Below are 18,982 nucleotides of genomic sequence, written 5' to 3'. Positions count from 1 at the left end.
GCTCCCGACACAGGCCACGCCCACTTCCCGCGCAGACCCGCCCAACCTGCGAGCGGACCCGCCCACCCTGAGCGCAGGCCACGCCCACCCCACGATCTGAGGGCGGAGCTTTCTTCGGCGCAGACGCGCTGGGGCCCCCGGGGGTAGTGGCGGGGCTGGCAGGTGAAGGGAAGTGGGAGAAGGTCCCAGCTACTGGGGAGCCTTCGTCTGTCATCAGTCCCTTCCTTCCTCCAATCTGCCTCCGTTCCCGTACTCTGTCTACACTTTCTTGGGGCTGATCGGAAACAAAAGGGCAAAGGGGCGCACGCAGCAGAGTCAGGTCCTGAAATCACCAGGGGATTTCTTTTGCGGGCGAGAAGGTGAAAAGGAAGAATAGTGACCAGACTCTGGCTCCAACGGCTTCAGCCAGCGGCTAAGGCAGCCGTGATAACGCTTTCTCAAAGTGAAAGCGAAAGCCAAGTAGACGGAGAAGACTGACGGCGCCAGGCGGCCGACCAGGCAGGGGTGTTTGAAGCCCCTTCTCCAGCCGACCCCTGGCCAGCGGGAGGACTGAAGAAGGGCGGCGGGGGAGGAGGGCCCGAGAGCAGCCCCCATGGGCGCCGAGGGGTGGTGCCTACTGCTCTGCTTGGCTTTCTCCGGGGCGGCGAACGTCGGTGAGTCGGGTGGACAGGCTGGTAGGGTGCGTTGGGCTCAAGAAGCATCAGGTAGTCACCCTCACCGAGGTCCCAGAGAGAGTAAGGGGCCGGGGATGGCTTCCAAGCGCCCTCTAAGCCCAACAGGTGGAAGGTTCCGCGGCTAGTAACGGTGAGAACCAATTTTGCTCGGAGGGAGGCTGAGAACTCAGTGGAAAGGGCCAAACCAAGGAACTAGGGGCCTTCTCGGTTATACCGCAAAAGCAACAGACCCTGGGGACTAACTGGGAAGTTGAGAGGCTGTTAACGTCCAACAACCAGGCTCGTCTTCTCTCCCAATGCAGCTTTGCTCATTCATTTCCTTTTGCTGAGAATTCCTTTAACGGAAGAGAGAGCTTTTCATGGATTGTTGGAAATAAGAGTTTCATAAATCTGGTTCAGGGTAAAACAGGAAAGGAGTTAGGGATCAAGAAGATTAACCCTTGATGACTTGGCAGTTTCGGGCAGGGAGTAAATATAGGAGTAACTTTCTGGGCAACAGGGTGCTCACACCAGCCTGTTCCCTGCAGCAGAAAGGCAATGGCAGGCGGTGGACGTGGTCCTGGACTGCTTCCTGATGGAAGAAGGTGGGCACCATGGAGGGTTCGCCAGCAGTGAGAACATGGTGAAGGCCGTGCTGGTGCTGAGGCAGGTACCAGTGCCGGACGATGGCTCCCTGGAAGGCCTCACGGACTTCCAAGTGGATACACTGACCAAGGACAACTCACTCATTACTTTCGAGGCCTCAGGTACAAGCCCTCCACCCTGTGCCCCAGTCCTTCTGGGCTCCCTCCAGTTCCTGAGTCTGGTTCCCAAGTAGGCTCACCCACACCGGCTTCCCATCAGCCCAGGTATTCTCTACCCAGCTCCATATCTGTGCTGCCCTCTTCTCTCCACAGTGAACCTGGTACAGATTCCCCAGGCCGAGGCCCTGCTCCACGCTGACTGCAGTGGGAAGGAGGTGACCTGTGAGATCTCCCGCTATTTCCTCCAGGCCAGGCCAGAGGCCACTGTGGAGATGGCAGCCTGGTTCATCACCAACGTGCAGGTATCTGGAGAGGGACCAGGTGTCTCCATGGTGATGAAGACTCTTGAGGATGCTGAGAATGAGACTGTCTTGCATCCCACGCTGAAACTGCCCCTGAGCCCCCAGGGGACTGTGCGGACTGCAGGTGAGAAAACGAAAAGCAGCAGAAAGTTTTGATTTTTTTTAAAGGGGTAGAGATAGGGGAATAGTAGGAGAAAGGAGGGGACAAGACCACCTCCATGCACATTGGTCATCTCAGGGGGTTCCCAAGGCCTCAGTCTGTTCTTCCCAAAGACCCCAAAGGGGGATGATTTTCACCTAGTCGGGTGACCTGAGGACATAAGACATGTGATGCTCTATCCACTTGTGCTGTCCACAGCTGCCTTAGTGAGCTGAGTACTAGTTTCTCCCAGGGAGCAGCTAGCCTGATCTAGTGCTTCAAGATGAGAGTGGAACACAGGCCCACAGAATTTGTTCATTATCTCTCTCTTTTAATTTATTTATTTGGCTGTGCCAGGTCTTAGTTGCAGCATGTAGGATCTAGTTCCCTAACCAGGGATCGAACCCAGACCTCCTGCATTGGGAGTGTGGAGTCTTACCCACTGGACCACCAGGGAAGTCCCCCTGGATGTTTCTGAATCCTGGCTGCTATCTTGTAGATGTCCCACCACTTGGATTTGTCTTTTTTTTCATTAGACTGAAGTTCAGCATGTTTGGCTCAGATTTCACCACTGTGTGCTTTTTTAAACTCTGACTTCTTTAGTCTTCTCGTCAGCCTTGCCCTAAGCACATGAACATGGCAACACTGAGTGGCTTGCCCTAGGTCACAGAGCCAGTAAGTGGAAGAACCAGGCTTCCCAAAGCTTTGCTGGCTGTTCCAGGAGTTCCTTCATACCTGAGGGTCCGCGGTAACCCATACTTTCGTATGTGTAATTTGTCTGGTCCATAACTTTCATCAGATTGTGCAGGGGGTACAAAATGGTGAAGAGTACCATGTGTGTGTGGTGTCTCTCAACACGCCCCAGGCGTGCTACAGCTCAGGGGTCAGGTGGCCTCAAGGAGGGAGCAGCCCACAATCACCCCTCTTTCTCCCCGGTGGCTCAGATGGTAAAGAATCCACCTGCAATGCAGGAGACCAGGGTTTGATTCCTGGGTCAGGAAGATCCCCCGGAGAAGGGAATGGCAACCTACTCCAGTATTCTTGCCTGGAGAATCCCATGGACAGAGGAGTCTGGCAGGCTCATAGTCCATGGGGTTGCAAAGAGTCGGACACGACTAAGTGACTAACACTTTTCACTTTCTCCCACAGTGGAGTTCCAGGTGACCACACAGACACCATCCCTGAATTTCCTGCTGGGGTCCACAGCCTCCCTACACTGTGGTTACTCCGTGGCACCTGGCTTAGACGTTACCAGCGTGGAGTGGCGGCTGCAGCATAAGGGCAGTGGCCGGCTGGTATACCACTGGACCATGGGGCAGGGGCAGGTCAAGCGGGAGGGTGCCACCCTGGAGCCTGAGCAGCTGCTCACAGCTGGAGATGCCTCCCTCACGCTACCCAGCCTCACTCTACAGGATGAGGGGGTCTACATCTGCCAGATCACCACCTCCCTGTTCCGAGCTCAACAGGTCATCCAGCTCTACATCCAAGGTGAGGCCAGGGTCAGTGACCCTGCAGAGAGGAAAAGGAATATGCCTATGAGAGTGTTTTCCGGAATGGGATCAAACACAAAGGCACTTTGCTGAGAGGCAGACTGCAGTCCCACAACCTGACTGCCTTCTCTGTCCTAGAAGCACGGATGGCATCAGATTGAGTTTCCCATCAGGCTCTCAGAGAATTCCATTCAGTTTCCCATCAGGCTCTAGGATAATTCCACTGACAAATGTCCTGGCCAAGACCCTGCTGCCCTGCCCCAGCTGGCTATCTCCGGTCACCCCAGTCCTTCTGGACCACGTTCTAAGGAGGAGCAGCAGCAAACCAAGGAGGGGCTGTGGGAACGGTCCTGATGGGAAGAATTGTTTTTTTTTAATTTATTTTTTAAATTTTGTTTCTTTTATTTATCACTGATGGCTGTGCTGGGTCCCTGGACTTCCCTCTAGTTGCCCTCCACAGGTCTGTCTTTGTGGTGGCTTCTCTTGTTGCAGAGCCCAGGCTCCAGGGCATGCGAGTCCAGTAGTAGCAGCTTGTGGCTCAGAAGTTGTGGTTCCCAGGCTCTAGAGCACAAGCTCACTAGTTGTGGCTCATGGGCTTAGTTGCTTCGTGGCACGGGGGATCTTTCCAAACTAGAAATCGAACCCGTGTCTCCTGCATTGGCAGGTGGATTCTTTACCACTGACCCACCAGAGAGGGCCCCCGCCCCGCACCGGGAGGACTGTTTCAAAGCTTCCCTTTGTAGCTCAGCTGGTAAAGAATCCACCTTCAACACAAGAGCCCCCAGCTCGATTCCTGGTTCGGGAAGATCTGCTAGAGAAGGGATAGGCTATTCACTTCAATATTCTGGCCTGGAGAATTCCATGGACTGTATAGTCCATGGAGTTGCAAAGAGTCGGACACGACTGAGCAACTTTCTTACGTCACCTTACACGAGTGTTTAAAATCACTGGCTGATGGTGATGTTAAGAAGCAAGCCAACCTCTAGTTGGTTTTGCTGTTGTTTTTCAGTGACCTGTGGGAATCATGCCCCTTTATGTCCTGCCTCCAGGATGCACCCCACACCTCACTGAGTAGAAACCCTCCACCCCCACAACCTGCTATCATGCTCAGCAGAAGGCTCCAGGCTCCTCTGCTGTCCTGGTGATCCCTGTGGGATTTGATCGCTCCTCCTTTCTTCCAGCTTCCCCCAAAGTACGACTGAGCTTGCTGAACACAGCCCCACCAGCCACCCTCATCTGCAATGTTGCTGGCTACTACCCCCTGGATGTGTCTGTGACCTGGACCCGGGAGGAACAGGGTGGCTCCCCAGCCCCTGTCTCTGGCGCCTCCCTCTCCAGCCTCCGGCAGAGCCCAGCTGGCACCTACAGTATCTCTTCCTCCCTGACGGCGGAGCCTGGCTCTGCGGGAGCCACTTACACCTGCCAGGTCACCCACGTCTCCCTGGAGGAACCCCTGGGGGTCCATGCCTGGGTTGCCCCACCAGGTATGGGAGTGCCCTACTTTCCCCACCTCTACACCTGGGCTCAGGGCTCCTGTCCTCCGACCTAGTTCTGCTTCCTACGGTCTCAGCTGCTGCTTTCCCAAGGTGGGGGCCTTCAGAGGTCCGACTACATGTTCCCCGAATCTTTTATTATCCCCTGGGTCCTGGGGTACCAGGCACTGCTGAGAGCTGGAGACCAGGGCTGAGCAGTTCCTCATCCTGCCCTCAAGGAGCTGGAGGGACAGACTAGGCCATCAGGGCAGATGACCCACCCAGGGGGTAGGGGGAGGCCTGCGAGGCTCAGAGGGCCAGGAACACCAGGACAGAAGGAACGCACGTGTGACAGCCTCATTATAGAATAGCCTGAAAGAACCGGGGGAGCCGCATGGCTAGGGGCAAGGGTGTGGGGGGAAGGGGGCTGTGGTCACGAAGCTTGAGCGGTGCTTGTATTTATTCAGGACTGAGCCAGCCCTGCACTGAGCACTCAGATGTGGGCCAGCACACATTCTCACACCTTCCATTTTAGAGATGAGTAACGGACTACAGTCCAGAGGATCGCAAAGAGTCGGACACAACTAAAGCGACATAGCGCACAGACGCAACGGCACTTACAGATGTCCAGTCAAGGTTGTCTGCCTAGAAAATGGTAAAACGGAAAACGTGAACAATAGGTCGCCTGATTTCTCTACAGCTTTAACCCCCCTGCTGCTATTGGTGGGCAAATAACAGGCCTCCAGCTGAACTTTATCCTGAGGCCACAGAATGTCATCAAAAGGTCTTTTTTGTTTTTAATGTTTGGGGGATATTGAAAAGTTTATTTTTTGAACATTGATACTTTTATTTTTTAACTAGAGGAAAATTGCTTTACAATGTTGCATGGAAAAGTCTTATGCCATGCAGAGTTTGCAACTTGAAATGCATTACTTGGTGGCTTGCGAGGCCATAAGCTTCCCTAAAGTTTATGGGATTTTGCCTCAGCTTACATCACTCCCCAGTTATTTACAAAATTGCAGTTTAACTGTCAGCAACTTTGTTTAGTTGCTCAGTCCTGTCCGACTCTTTTGCGACCCCACGGAGTACAGCACACCAGGCTTCCCTGTCCATCACCAACTCCCGGAGCTTGCTCAAACTCAATGTCCATTGAGTCGGTGATGCCATCCAGCCATCTCATCCTCGGTCGCCCCCCTTCTCCTCCTGCCCTCAATCTTTCCCAGCATCAGGGTCAACTGCTAATCTAAACTAAATCTCTCTTGTAAGACAGTTTGGAAAACTGTTGTCACAAAGTGGGAAGAGGTGGAGGATTGTGTGGAGTAACAGGCGGACAACCACCCCCAGCAGGTCCCAGCACCCCATGTGCCTGGTCCCTGGCTGAGGGCAGAGGAGCAGCTGATTGGAGCTCCTCGGCCAGGCACATACACACACACACAGCGCGCTCTCCTTCCTGCGTGCACACGCTGTGGGCGAGGGTTCAGGAGGATTCTTGCCACTGATTTCCCTCCACGCCTCTGTCAGTTGCAGAGCAGAAGTCAGCCCTGGGAGTCCTTCTGGCCAGCATCCTCTTCGTCCTGACCTTGCTGTTCCTGGGGCTGCAGAGACGCCAAGGTAAGAAAGCGCCTGGACACCATGGGTTCTATCCCTGACCGCCCTCACTTAGAGATCAGATGCTCTGAACACCGCCACGCCCAGACCAGGAATAAAGCCAGCCCAGTCCCAGCTCTTGGGGTTACCCCATTGACAGCAACCTTGTTCCCTCCTGTTTCCTCCTAGCTACCTCACCAAGGTCTCCCAAAACCTCAAGGCACTCTGGGTAGCCGCTCTCCTGCCTTAAATGTAAGAGATTCACATTCTCCCAGAAGGACTCTGAGCCGAATCCCAGACTCCAAAAGGCCCCAAGAAAGCTAAAAAGAAGGCATGGATCACTGACTCTGGATTTCTACAGGCCCCTGCCCTCCTTCATTGCACGCCCTGGGCCGATATACCAAGGGAGAGAGCGTGGAGAGGTGGCAGGGTGGCAAGAAGGCAGAGGTCTGGGTGCAGCTTGAGACCTGAGCCAGCTTGGAGGTGGAGGTGTGGGGCTGGAAAAGATGCCAGAAAAAAAAATTCAGAAAGGAGCAGGGGAAGGACAGTGGGACAGGGTGGGAACTGGACGAACACACAGTCACCGAACTATGTCCAAATAAAAGCGCCGAGTGTCCTCGGAAGCAAAGCTTCTCCACTTCCCTCTTTCCCCACTCGGGGCCCCGCCTCCCAGCCTTGCTACTCTACCTGCCAAGTGTCCGAGATGTGAAACAGAGACCCTCAGAGGTGGCCCCCAGGGCCCCGTCTCAGCTGCTCTGTGTAACCCTGAGCTGTGGTTAAGCTCCTGCCCCTTTGGATGGCTGCTGGACATTTTAGGACTCTACATGCCCCTCACCCCCTCAGCTGCAGGGGAGAGATTGCTCCTTTTAGTCATTTCTCAAACGGGTCTGGTCAGTACACTGGACTTGACAGCAGACGGCTGTGCGTGAGGGTCGTGGGGAGCAGAGCGTCTGGCCCAGGACCTAGGGGGAGATGGCGGCAGCTGTCTGAGAAGACCTGCAGGTGTCTGTCGGTGAGACACCACTCAGCTTCCTGCCACGGGTTCCTGTCACTCACACCTGGAAGAGCCGCCGGGTGGCATCAGGCATGAAGGCTGAGAGCGGAGACCACGTCCCCTGCCAACACCCAGACCTTTCATCTCGAGGGTGATGGCACATGTCAGCCATCCTTCTGGCCCAAAGCACCGTGGGAAGGGAACCAAAGAGAAACACCACCCTCCACCCCGCCGAGGTCACTCCAGCCCAAACAACAGCCGACTCGCTTTAGTGGTAGGAAGCTGTATTTTTTGGCCTTTGTTCAGAATACAGGAAATTGGTGAATACATGCCTTTGGTGGAAGTACATCTGTTATTATTCCGTACATGGAGGAGTGGGGTTAGGAAAAAAGACAGAGAGGCGATGACAGACACACAGCGGAGACCCCACACCGACTCATTGCAAACCGAGGAGGGGCTTTGGGGCCTCAGCTTCATGTGGCCGCCGAGCCCTGGGCTCAGTTGCATATGTGCTTATGCACATGGGTGTGGGGTGCGGGGGTGAGGACAGCGAAGACACAAAAGAGGGGACAGGCGGGGTGAGAAGGAGCATAGAAGGGCTGCGTCCCCAGAAGCACTGAGCCAACTACCTCTGGGACAGACGGGGCAGAACCCAGAAGTGATTTCCTGTGATGGGGCGGCCCAGGAGGGCGGGTTTGCTCCAGGCTTGGGACACATCGAGGCCAGTGGTGGTTCTTCTCCAGCGGTGACCCCCTGCATCAGGCAAGGGGAGCCCAGGGGAGAGTGGAGGCCTTCGAGGGGGGCCGTGAGGAGGGCACATTGACTGCCTTCGTCCAGCTCTTCCGTCCCACCCTGGGGCAGGACGAGGGGAAGGGGGGTCGGGGCGGAGGGAGAGGCAGGAGGGTTGTGCGTCGTGAAATGCTACTGCATGGAGGGCCAGCCAGCCCAGCCTGGCCCCCTGCCGCCTCCCGCTGGCTGGACGGGACGCATGAGGGGACCAGGTGGGCCCTCCGCCCCTCACACCCGGTCTGGCCCACTCGATGCCCTTTCCTGAGCCCAGCCCCAGCCCCTGAGACAGGCCGAGCAACCCCGTCCTCGGGTCCCACTGTCTGTGCCACAAACCACACAGAGAAGTGGGGAGCGGAGGAGGCAGCGCGGAGTCCAGGTGCACAGGGTGCTCTGGGATGGGAACGAACTGCAGCAAGAACAGAGGCCACTCTGGGTGGGGAGGCCCCGAGGCGGCACAGGACCCACAAGCAGGCCTGTCTGTTGACATCCACCTCAACCCCGGGGCTGGGTCGCTGCAGGCACTGGGCTCCCTCAGCACTCAGAGCACGGCCGGGCCCCCCTTTTCTTTAGCAAGTTCACTGGGGGAGTATAGGGGGGTAAGGACTCCCCAAGGGTCCAGGGCTTCTCACCTCCAGCCCCTCATCCTCCTCCATCAACAGGAAGGAGCAACAGGAACCTCAGAACGAGAGGGTGAGAAGTGACTTCCTCCAGGCTTGTTATTTTTCGAGTTAGGCCCTGGACTTGCTGTGTCTCTATAACCCACAGGCATCCTCTCTTTATCTATGCCAGTAAAATTCAGTGAGTCTCAAACTCTGGCTAAATGAAATTATTTGATGCCCTCATGAACAACACAGAATGGTGTAGAAAACATGGACGAGCGCCCCATCCAGATATGAGCTGGCGGAACTGCTTCTAGGATGGGAACGGGAGTCCTGGCATTTTTTCGCTATGAATATGTGTCCTCCAGGTCGCTGGAGGACAAAGTAAAAGGTGGTAAGATCCCTGAAGACAGAAAATCTTAAGACTAACGGATGGGACATCCCTCTGCAAAACAGGCTTGACTTTCTTAAGGCATCCTGCACCAGGCCCAGGCTGGACTGCAGACCCGGTCCAGGCTCCCCTGCAAGGCCTGGCCCAGGAGAAGGACTCCAGGTGAGGGACATTCTCCCAGCTGTCCCCAGCCTGCTCCTGCCAGCGGCCTGGCCTGGCTTTTCCAGGCAACACCACGAGCATAAGCCTCTTCTCCTCCCCCTAGTCCTGGCCCTTTCTTGGGCAGGTCACCTCAGCTCCACCCCTTCCTAGGCCCTCTGCCTCCAACCCTTTGGGGGAACTTGAGAGAGCGTGAGAGGGGAGGAAGGAGATGCCCGCTGTTGTTTACCAGGCAGTTACCTCAAGACTGCACCATGAGCAGCATTTCCGGTGTCACGGGACCAAGTGCAAATGAAAGCAACAAAGGAGGAGTGGGCGATGGCGAAGCGGGGCTGGGATGGAGGAAGGCAGATGGGGGAGTGCCAGGGAGAGACGGAGGGAGAGAGGGACATGAGTTCAGACGGCCGGGGGGAACAGGGACGGGGGTGGCATGTTCTCAAGCAAAAAAGTAGACTGGACACAGGAATCGGGAGGTCCCAGATGGCAAAGAGAGAGACGGGAGACAAGAGGGCACATGACATCAGGTTACTAGACACCAGGGGTGGCCGCAGGTGTCCCACCCCCACGGGCACCCTCCACCCATGCCTGTGACAAAAGAGCACAGCCCCACCTCCTCAGAACCAGGAGGGACCACCGTCCCCCACAGTCCTGCAGAGGGAAGGCGTGTCCATCCAGGAAGCCCCTCCTGCCCTCCCGCACCCAATGATGACCCTCCCCGCCGCCCTGGCAGCGATCTGATCTCCGTACCTCAGTCAGAGCAGCCCCACTCCCCAGGCAGGCAGGCAGGCAGGGCTGGGAGGAGACTCCGGGACCTTCCCACCTCTTCACCCCACCAGCAACCTCAGCGATACTTACTTACAATAACTACCACGATGATGGCGCAGATGGCTCCCAGCATGATCATCATCTGGGGGAACATGGACAAAGAGTGAGCCCTTGGGTTTGGGGAAGGAGGGAAGGAGGCCCGGGCTGGGGACATGAGCGCAGCACTGCCCCAGTCCTGGGGAACAGTGGGAGAAGCCACACAGCCCCCAGGATAGCTGGAAGCCTTCCAACCCCACCCTGTGCACCACCCCACTACCCCATCAGATAGTAACCCCTCCACCACAGCTGGAACTTCTCGAAAACATCAGAGCATCTGCAGCCTTCTCCTTTTCCCCTCTTCCTGTAGCCTGGAGGCTTTCAAAGGAACACCAGAGGAGACGCCAACTTTGAACCTTTAGTCATCAGGCTCATTGTTCATCATAAAGTGTTCAGCTCATTCCCCAAGAGCTGCAGGTGTTTAAATATGTATCTACCCCAGCCATTGTGTCGACATTGGTGTGTCTTCGGAAGGGTTTGCAGGGGTCCTCCAGGAAAAAGCAGCTTGACTAACCCCTCCAAACTCCTTAAGGTCTCCAGGGCCCCCAGTGAGTGGTTCTGAGTGCTCTAGCGTACCCTGGTGGCTAGCTTGGGTAATGCAGCTTAAGAAAGCGGCGATCCAGATTTCCTCTCAAGAGAGGTGCCAGCAGAGGATGTGGAACCATTCCACATTCCACAGAGAATGTGGAACCTAAGGGTTTTCCTGCCTCCTGTGCGTTGAGACCCAGGAAAATAACAGGGAGGGGACAGGAACACTCACCTTGCAGTTTTTCCACCAGTACTTCCTCTTTAGCTTGGCAGCGCTGCTCTCAAATTGTGATGCACCCGCCTGCAGAGCGTCGGCTCGGTCATCCAGCTCTGACAGCTTCTGGTCCCTCTCCAGGACCTTGTCCACGTTTACACGCATGATGTCCACCACCTGAGCAGGGCATGGGAACACAGAGCGGCTAAGCTCCCCCAGAGCTGGGGAGAGCACCCCGAGGCTGCCCTGCCTAACTCTACAGGGTGCCCTGCCTCCCAGAGCCGTTAGCTGCCCCTCTACATAAAGAGAAGTTTCCAGACTCCCATGATTTGGAAACCCTCGGAGAAAAAGCTATCCACCTACCTCCTCCACTTGTGCCTGGGTCTGCTGTAGTCGTCTGTTACTGGTCATATTAGGAGGAGGGCCAGGGGGACCCCCACCTGGGGCAGCCCCTTCTGCCCCTTCAGTGGGTGGCTGAGCTGGAGCAGACCTTTGGGGAGAAGGGCACAGAGTGCGTGAGACAAGAAAGGAATCCCGTGCATTCTCGCCCCGCAGCACCAAGGTGGTGGCAATAATAAGGTTATTCGCAAACAGCAGGGGTCTAGCTCCTTGGCAATGCCAAGTGGGGAGATACAATACAGACGCAAGGCAAAAAAACAAAAGATCTTGCAACTGATGGGGCCCAGCGACACCCTGGGTGGAGGGTGGAGTCAAGAGCTCTCGTCTGGGCTGTCCTCTGACCCAAACTCAAACGCATACTCTGGCACGACGGCTACAGGGACAAATGGGCCAGCCGTATCCTGACTGTCATTTCTCTGCCTCCCAGAAGTCAACCTGGAAAACTCCAATCCAGGTTAGGAGAATTATACGCAAAAAAACTAAACCTTCAGGACAAGCTTTGGAGAAGGAAATGGCAACCCACTCCAGTAGCCTTGCCTGGAAAATTCCATGGACAGAGGAGCCTGGTGGGCTACAGTCCATGGGGTCGCAAAGAGTCAGACATGACTGAGTGACGGAGCAAGCACTCAGGACAAGCGTACAGATTAACAGCTCTTTTTTTTTTTTTTTTGCAAAGGCTGAATATAAAAATAAAGGCCAAGCAGACAGTCTCTGCTGAAGGGGAGTCAGTTATTGGTATTTTTCACGTAGTGATTATAGTGTGTCGTGGCCACTGTAGGACGACTTGGAGAATCACCAAAGGCCTCTGAAGTTGGAGTGAGTCAGAACTGTTTGCTTGCTTCATTTTTTGGCAGAGAAGGTTGGGGGTTCACTTAGATAGAAGCGGGGCCCAAACCAATTGTGTTAATTGTGAGACTGTTCCAAGAGCCTAGGCAGAAAACAAAAATACTGGACACAGTCTTCAATATATAGGCATCAGGGACATTCTGTCCCTTCTTGTTCTAGATTTGGCATCAAGTCTAGGAGACTCTCCTAGTTCTTTATGTCCCAAAGAGAAATCTTGGTTTACACTGAATATATACAGACCATTCTCTTTCTCCCTTAGCCTTAGGGTGGGGGAATAATCTAGCATGAAAAAAGTGTTAGTCACTCAGTTGTGTCCAACTCTTTGCAACCCCATGGATTGTAGCCCTCCAGGCTTCTCTCTCCATGGGATTTCCCAGGCAAGAATACTGGAATGGGTTGCCATTCCTTTCTCCAGGGAATCTTCCCAAATCAGGGATCGAACCCAGGTCCCCTGCATTGCAGGCAGATTCTTTACCATCTGAGCCACCAAGGAAGCCCCATCAAGCATGGAGTCCTCCAAATAAATCCCTCTCCATGTCTCCCAACACATGGAAGCTAAATTCATGCCCTAAAGAATTTTCAGAAGTCTAACCTGAGGCGTGAGCTATTCTCTGCCAAGGAAGAACTCACAGGTAGGAGAGAAATTGCTCAAATTTGATGGAGAAGAGAAATTATAAGAACTCCTCAAACAGAAGCAGAATCTCACAAAGCACACCTCATCAGAGCAGTCCAAGAGTAAATGTACTACGGATAAAACATCACAAAGTCGCCAAAAAGGAAAAGCTTCGACTATTCACAGTAGAACTAATACCCAGAAGTTCCTCCTCTCTACGTAAATTTCAGTCTAAAGAGACAGAGAATAACCCCTCAGAAAGGCTATTCTAGCAGATGACACCTGACTTATCCCAGTTAAAAGAATTGTTTTCCCATTTCCCTTTAAGGCACAAAAGAGGCAAAGTAAAGATACAGAGCTCTGGAAGCCACTAGACTCCTCTGCTACTACTGAGCTAAGCAATCTAATTCTCTGATGAAAGTGGAAAATTCAGTGAGTAGGAAGCAGCCGGTGTTTGGTCTTGGAAGTGGTCCAGGCTGGTGGCACCAATGACAAGATTAAGGTCAGAGACCTCGTGACACCCTTCTAGTCACCATGCTTTCCTCACCTCCTTCCTTCATCCCACATGGATGCTACTGGGAACCAGTCAGCGGAGAAGGCTCCCCCTGCCCAAAATGAAAACACAGAGCATCCTAGGGCTTGGCCAAAACACGTAAACTACCATATACAGCTAAAACTGTAGAAATCAAATACAAATAGTTAGAAAGCTTTGGAAGGGACCATTTCACTTACTACTTGTTGGGAGTTGGGAACACGCAGGAGTAACATATCCAAGGCTAGTTATAAGCCTTATGTAACATAAGTACATCTCCCCCCCCCCTTTTTTTTTGTCACCAAGAGAAGCAATATGAATACGTCTTGGACCAGGCCAGGACTCTGGGCAAGAACGGGAAGTTCCTCCACTTGTCTAGCTATAGTTCTCCCTTAGGATCTTGAGACAGGGATGACCATGACTAGATGACTAAATTGATTATTAGAGACTAAACCTAATGTGTTAAGGGAAGGTGGAGGTGCGGGAGTGGTCCTCAGCTCTATTTCTCTTCCAAATACTTGGCTAAGACTCACTGACAGGAAAGCACCTCCTCTATGGGTGGCCTTGGGATGAATGGCTGCTCGGAATTGCCTACCACTGCCCCTGGAGTCCTTGTGAGCTGCTCACCAGAGAACTGGCAGACAAGTTTCTGAAGCTTTGCTCACTACCAAGAGGGGGCTGCTCATCGCGATCGGGTTGAGGGGTGTACACAAGTGCAGACGCTGCAGAGCAACCCAAGCAGCTAACTGGCAGGTGCACCCATGACTGTCCTTCCAGAAGCCCTAAGTACCGCCTTGATCAGTGACAAGAAAGAGCCTGGAGCCCCTCTAGGGTGTCTCCACGCCCCACCTTCGCCGGAGACCCGACTGAGGAGTCCCGCAGGCGAGAGGAGAGGGGGCAGGGAATGTGGGACCCCCGCGCCCCGGCCGCGCCCGTGCGGTGCCGGCTGCGGCTGGTGCAGGAATGGGGTGCTGTCTCCCCTCCCGGGGGGGTGGCCCGGCCCGGGGGCGGCGCGCGGCGGTGGTTCCCCGCGCCGCCGCAGCTGCTGCAATGCGCCATTTTCGGTCCCGCAGAGTCCGGCGCTGGGGTGAGAGCTGGCAACAACGTGTCGCGCCCCCCACATCAGAGTCAACTCACATGTCACCGAGAGAAGAATGAGAGGACCGTTTCCTCTCTGGAGTCTGCGGCTAGACACCCGATCGGGAAACGCTGCGGTGAAGCCGCCCGCACCTCCGAGCTCCGCCTCTGGCTGCCCACCGGAGCTCTAACTGCGGTGGAACTTACTGCAGTTGCCGCGCCGGCCCCAGTCTTTATCAGTGCTGGCCACGCCCCCCAGATCAAGCTGACAACCCTGCAGCCCAATCCATGCCCAGAACGGGCGCTAGTCCCCGAAGCGAAGGCCGGACAAGGCCTAGAGTGCCCGCCCCTGAAAATTGGCCAATCACAGCTCTCTTCTCATTCTGACTCTGGAAAGGCGCTGCACCGAGACGATCTGACCAACTACAACTCTGGCTTGCTTATCTGTCTAACTAAGCGAAGGGGTTGGGTGGAACTCGGCGCCAACCCTCTGGAAAGGCGGCTCCAGTAGTTTGAATTGGACCTTTTTTTGGTGCCTCCCAGCCAATCGCTGAGCAGTTCCCCGCGTCTGGGCCCGCCCACGGCCCGTCTCCAGCCAATCACGCAGCTTTCTCCAACAGCAATGGGCGGGCCCCCGGCTCTCCCAAACCAGGACACCCGAGCCCTGGGAGCTGCGGGTGTTCGGCGATCTAGGCAGGGCCCAGGTACCCGCACCCTGCCGATCTCCACCTCATCTCCCTGCTTTTGACAGACAGCTCTGAGGAGGCTGAATCCATCAAGGCAAAGCCGCAGGCTCCCGGGGCCAAAGTAAATATCAGAGCTCCTGTCATCCGATTTACACAACCAACAAGCCCCTTCACGCAACGTAAATTTGACTCCCCCTTCCCTCTGCGCCTCCTATCCATCCCAGGTAGTTTACCACGTCGACTCAGTTACCCAAACCAGAGACCTGAAAACTATCTTAGATTTCCTTCCCGTTCATTTTCACCTGTCCTCTAACAATTCACCAAGTTCTCCTTCCTAGTATTTCAAGTATTCTCTTCCCTCGTCTCCCTGTCCCACTTCAGATTATTCTCTCATACCTGGATGCCATCAGTTGTAAAACTATTACTTTATGTCCCGATGAGTAAAAAGGTAACAAATAAACTGTGACATAATGCTTTCTTATCACTTCGATTTTTTATTTTATATTTATTGAAAGTGTAGGTTTCTATAGGTATAGGTTTTTATCATACTTCATTCCCATGGAAAAACATAAAAAGGAAAACAGAAAAGAGTAACACAGTAACAGTGTTCCTGAAATCTCACAGACAGCAAATTTTATGATTCATTTTTTTGACTCAGATGTGTATGATTTCCACACAATGTAGTCCTCTGTGCATGCCATCAAGGGCTTTGGTGATGCAGCATTTCTTAAAGGAATGTTCCTTTTCTGTCTCTGGAATTTTCTTCCAAGCCTCAGACACCTATTTGGCAAATTTTGATTCTTATGAGCCAGTATGACAAATACAGTATGACTGTTCTGGCTAATAGTTATAGTCAAACATCCCAATTTATATGTTCAAATGAAAAAAAAGTGCCAAGTGGCCTCTTAAAATTAATGAAATATAGTATCTTCCTGTTTCATCTTGCCCCTCAGTTATAACCATCCTCTAAGAAACCACCAGGGTGATCTACCCAAATGTCACAACCCTACTTAAAAACGTTAAACAATTAGAAACATAATGCATTGATCATATGTGTTTATTCCATCCCCCTTCTGAAACTACATCGAAATGAGAATTTGTAAAAATTGAAAACAAATTATAAACCCTTCAAGACAAATAGAATGGAAGGAATTGGTCCTGACAGCACGAATGGCTAAATATGCCCACCAGATTCATATGAGGTTGAACAACAACAAAAAAAAATACAGAGAGGTTCCAGTTTAGGCTTATTACAGATAAAGCTGCCATGAACATTCATGTGCAGATTTGTGCCATGCATCGTGCCAAGTCACGCCAGTTGTATCCAACTCTGTGACCCTATGGACTGTAGCCCGACAAGCTCCTCTGTCCACAGGATTCTCCAAGCAAGAATACTGGAGTGGATTGCCATGCCCTCCTCCAGTGGATCTTCCCAACCTAGGGATCAAACCTGAGTTTCTAATGTCTCCTGCATTGGTAGGCAGGTTCTTTACCACTAGTGCTGCCCATGTGCAGGTGTGCATGAACATAAATTTTCATTGCTCTGAGATAAATGCCCAAGAGTGCAACTGCTGGGTGGTAAAGTAAATACATGTTTAGTTTTGTAAGAAACTGCCAAACTGTTTTTCAGAATGGCTGTACCATTTTAGAATCCCACCAGCAACATATGAAGAATCCAGTTTTTCCACATCCTCATCAGCATTTTGGAGAAGTACTGGAGAAGGCAACCCACTCCAGTACTCTTGCCTGGAAAATCCCATGGGCGGAGGAGCCTGGTAGACTGCGGTCCATGGAGTCGCTAAGAGTCGGACACGACTGAGTGACTTCACTTTCACTTTTCACTTTCATGCATTGGAGAAGGAAATGGCAACCCCCTCCAGTGTTCTTGCCTGGAGAATCCCAGGGACGGGGGAGCCTGGCCGGCTGCCGTCTATGGGATCGCAAAGAGTCGGACACGACTGAAGCAACTTAGTAGCAGTAGCAAAGGCTAATGATGTTGAATATATCTTAATGTGTTCATTTGCCATCTTATATATCCTCTTTGTTGAAAGATCTATTCATGTCTTTTGCCTATTTTTTAATTGGGTTGTTTATTTTTTTGCCTTCGAGTTTTAAGAATTCTTTAAATATTCCAGATAAAGTACTTTGTCAACTAAATAGTTTCTCCCAGTCTCTCTTTTGTCTTTAAATCCCCTTAACTGGAACTTTCATAGAGTAAACATTTTCAATTTTGTTAAGATCCAATTTATGAACTTGTCCTTTAATGCATCACTTTCTGTGTCACACTTTGCCTAGCCCTAGAGTCTCATACTTTTCTCCTATTTTATTTTCCAAGAGTTAGATAATTTTGTTTCATAATCCATTTCGAGTTAATTGCTGTATGAGGTATGACATTTAGGTCAGGGTTCCTTTTTTTTTTCAATGGATGTCCAATTGCTCCAGGACAGTTTGTTGAAAAAGAAACCCTTCCTCCATTAAACTGCTTTTGCATCTTTGGCAAAAATCAGTTGGGCTGGGAATTCCTTGGCTGCCCTGTGGTTGGGATTCAGCACTTTCACTGCTGCAAGCTCAGACTCAATCCCTGGCTGGGGAAGAGCCCACAAGCCACGCAGAGCCACCAAAAAAGACAAAGGAAAACCAGCTGGGCGTATTTGTGAAGGTCTGTTTCTGGGTTTTCTATCTGGTTCCATTGATCTATGTGTCTGTCCTTCTGCCGATGACACACTGTCTTAATTATTGTAGCAACAGTAAGCCTTAACATCAAGTAGAGTTATTTCTCCCATTTTATTGTGCTTCTCCAAAGTTGGTTTAGCTATTCTAGATCCTTTGCCTAAAAGATCATTTTAAAAAGGCATTTATGTAAACTGGCAAGAAAGTAGACTATTTAAGGACCAAAAGACTAAGTGAACACTGGTGCCTGGAGAGATAACTGGGCACTGAAGCCTGTTTTGCCTTGAGGGCCTTTGCTTAAACGTTTAATTTAGGCATGGTGGCCTCATAGGGTGCCACTGTGGCATAGGAGACAGAACCCAGGGCCTCCGTAGAGTTGGAGATCTAATGGAAGGCCCTACCATAAAGTCAGAACCCCAAAGGACTATATCCTCACCTGAGAGTGAATTTAAAATATGCTAATATCTGAACTGCCCTTATGGGACTACATAGAAAATCTGCTCATCTGAAACCTAGGTAGCTACTAGAGAACTATTCTTTTTTCTTTTAAATATATGCAGACAGGGCTTCCCCGGTGGCTCACCAGTAAAGAATATATCTTCCAGTGCAGGAGACATGGGTTCCATCCCTAATCTGGGAAGATCCCACATGACACGGAGCAGCTACTCTTGTGTGCCACAACTACTGAGCCTGTGCTCTAGAGCCCGGGAACCGCAACTACGGAGCCCACGTGCCACAGCTGCTAAAGCCCAAGCACCCTAGAGCCCGTGCTCTGCAACAAGAGAAGCCACCACAGTGAGAAGCCAACACGCCGCAACTAGAGAGTAGCCCCCGCTTCCCACAACTAGAGAAAAAGCCCGTGCAGCAACAAAGACCCAGCACAGCCAAAAATAAATGATAAATAAAATTATCAAAAAACACAGTTATAAATATATGCAGACACTTTATAATCAATGCTGTGGTTTTTCTGTCTGAATTCCTTATTGGTCCTAAAAACAAAATAGCAAGAACTTAAAATATTTCCAGGTCGACAGTGCCACCAAGCACCGGCTGTAGCAACGCAAGTCCTCTCTCTGGATGAGCTTATCTTCAATCTAGGCCTTGGGGAATTTCCACAGATACAGTTCCAAGAAAAATAAATCATGGTCAAAAATTGGAAACAAATAAGGAACAAAGAACCAGAAGCAAGAGCCAACAAAGATGGAGACAGGAAGTAA

General features: G+C 52.3%; 2 protein-coding genes across 9 annotated transcripts; one reads left to right on the top strand and one right to left on the bottom strand.

Moving 5' to 3' along the window:
* Nucleotides 1–130: 130 nt before the first annotated feature.
* Nucleotides 131–7,730, top strand: TAPBPL (TAP binding protein like). Of its 7 annotated transcripts, none has more exons than XR_015164373.1 (8): nt 131–653; nt 1,205–1,420; nt 1,571–1,843; nt 3,008–3,346; nt 4,530–4,832; nt 5,356–5,475; nt 6,342–6,431; nt 6,597–7,730. XR_015164373.1 is itself a non-coding variant. In XM_086402330.1 (7 exons), exons 1-7 carry the CDS (start codon nt 593–595, stop codon nt 6,638–6,640), a joined length of 1,326 nt encoding a protein of 441 aa, XP_086258456.1. In that variant the 5' UTR covers nt 131–592; the 3' UTR covers nt 6,641–7,730. The 7 variants fall into 7 exon arrangements, 4 of the variants coding, with proteins under 4 accessions (XP_086258456.1, XP_086258455.1, XP_086258458.1 ...); XR_015164372.1 differs by having other exon boundaries at nt 1,202–1,420; XR_015164374.1 differs by lacking the exon at nt 3,008–3,346 and having other exon boundaries at nt 1,202–1,420.
* Nucleotides 7,669–14,826, bottom strand: VAMP1 (vesicle associated membrane protein 1). Of its 2 annotated transcripts, none has more exons than XM_086402341.1 (5): nt 14,470–14,826; nt 11,306–11,432; nt 10,961–11,119; nt 10,195–10,246; nt 7,669–9,792 (listed from the first exon to the last, which is right to left on the bottom strand). In XM_086402341.1, coding segments are annotated over exons 1-5 (357 nt in total). In that variant the 5' UTR covers nt 14,472–14,826; the 3' UTR covers nt 7,669–9,775. The 2 variants fall into 2 exon arrangements, with proteins under 2 accessions (XP_086258467.1, XP_086258466.1); XM_086402340.1 differs by having other exon boundaries at nt 7,669–8,253.
* Between the last annotated feature and the right edge of the window lie 4,156 nt (nt 14,827–18,982).

This window comes from Bos grunniens, chromosome 5 (genome assembly GCF_055505025.1).
Source record: "Bos grunniens cultivar Pamir isolate PY7600 chromosome 5, Bosgru_T2T1.0, whole genome shotgun sequence".
Classification (NCBI taxonomy): Eukaryota; Metazoa; Chordata; class Mammalia; order Artiodactyla; family Bovidae; genus Bos; species Bos grunniens.
The sequence above is the reverse complement of the archived record's forward strand: the minus strand, read 5'-3'. Positions and strand labels throughout refer to the sequence as shown.

Coding starts and splice junctions, on each gene's coding strand:
- TAPBPL (XM_086402329.1), top strand. CDS start 593: ATGGGCGCCGAGGGGTGGTGCCTACTGCTCTGCTTGGCTTTCTCCGGG. Junction 654..1,201: donor CTCCGGGGCGGCGAACGTCG/GTGAGTCGGGTG, acceptor TGTTCCCTGCAG/CAGAAAGGCAATGGCAGGCG. Junction 1,844..3,007: donor GGGGACTGTGCGGACTGCAG/GTGAGAAAACGA, acceptor TTTCTCCCACAG/TGGAGTTCCAGGTGACCACA.
- VAMP1 (XM_086402340.1), bottom strand. Junction 10,247..10,960: donor ACTGGTGGAAAAACTGCAAG/GTGAGTGTTCCT, acceptor ATGTTCCCCCAG/ATGATGATCATGCTGGGAGC. Junction 8,254..10,194: donor CATCGTGGTAGTTATTGTAA/GTAAGTATCGCT, acceptor GTCCTGCCCCAG/GGTGGGACGGAAGAGCTGGA.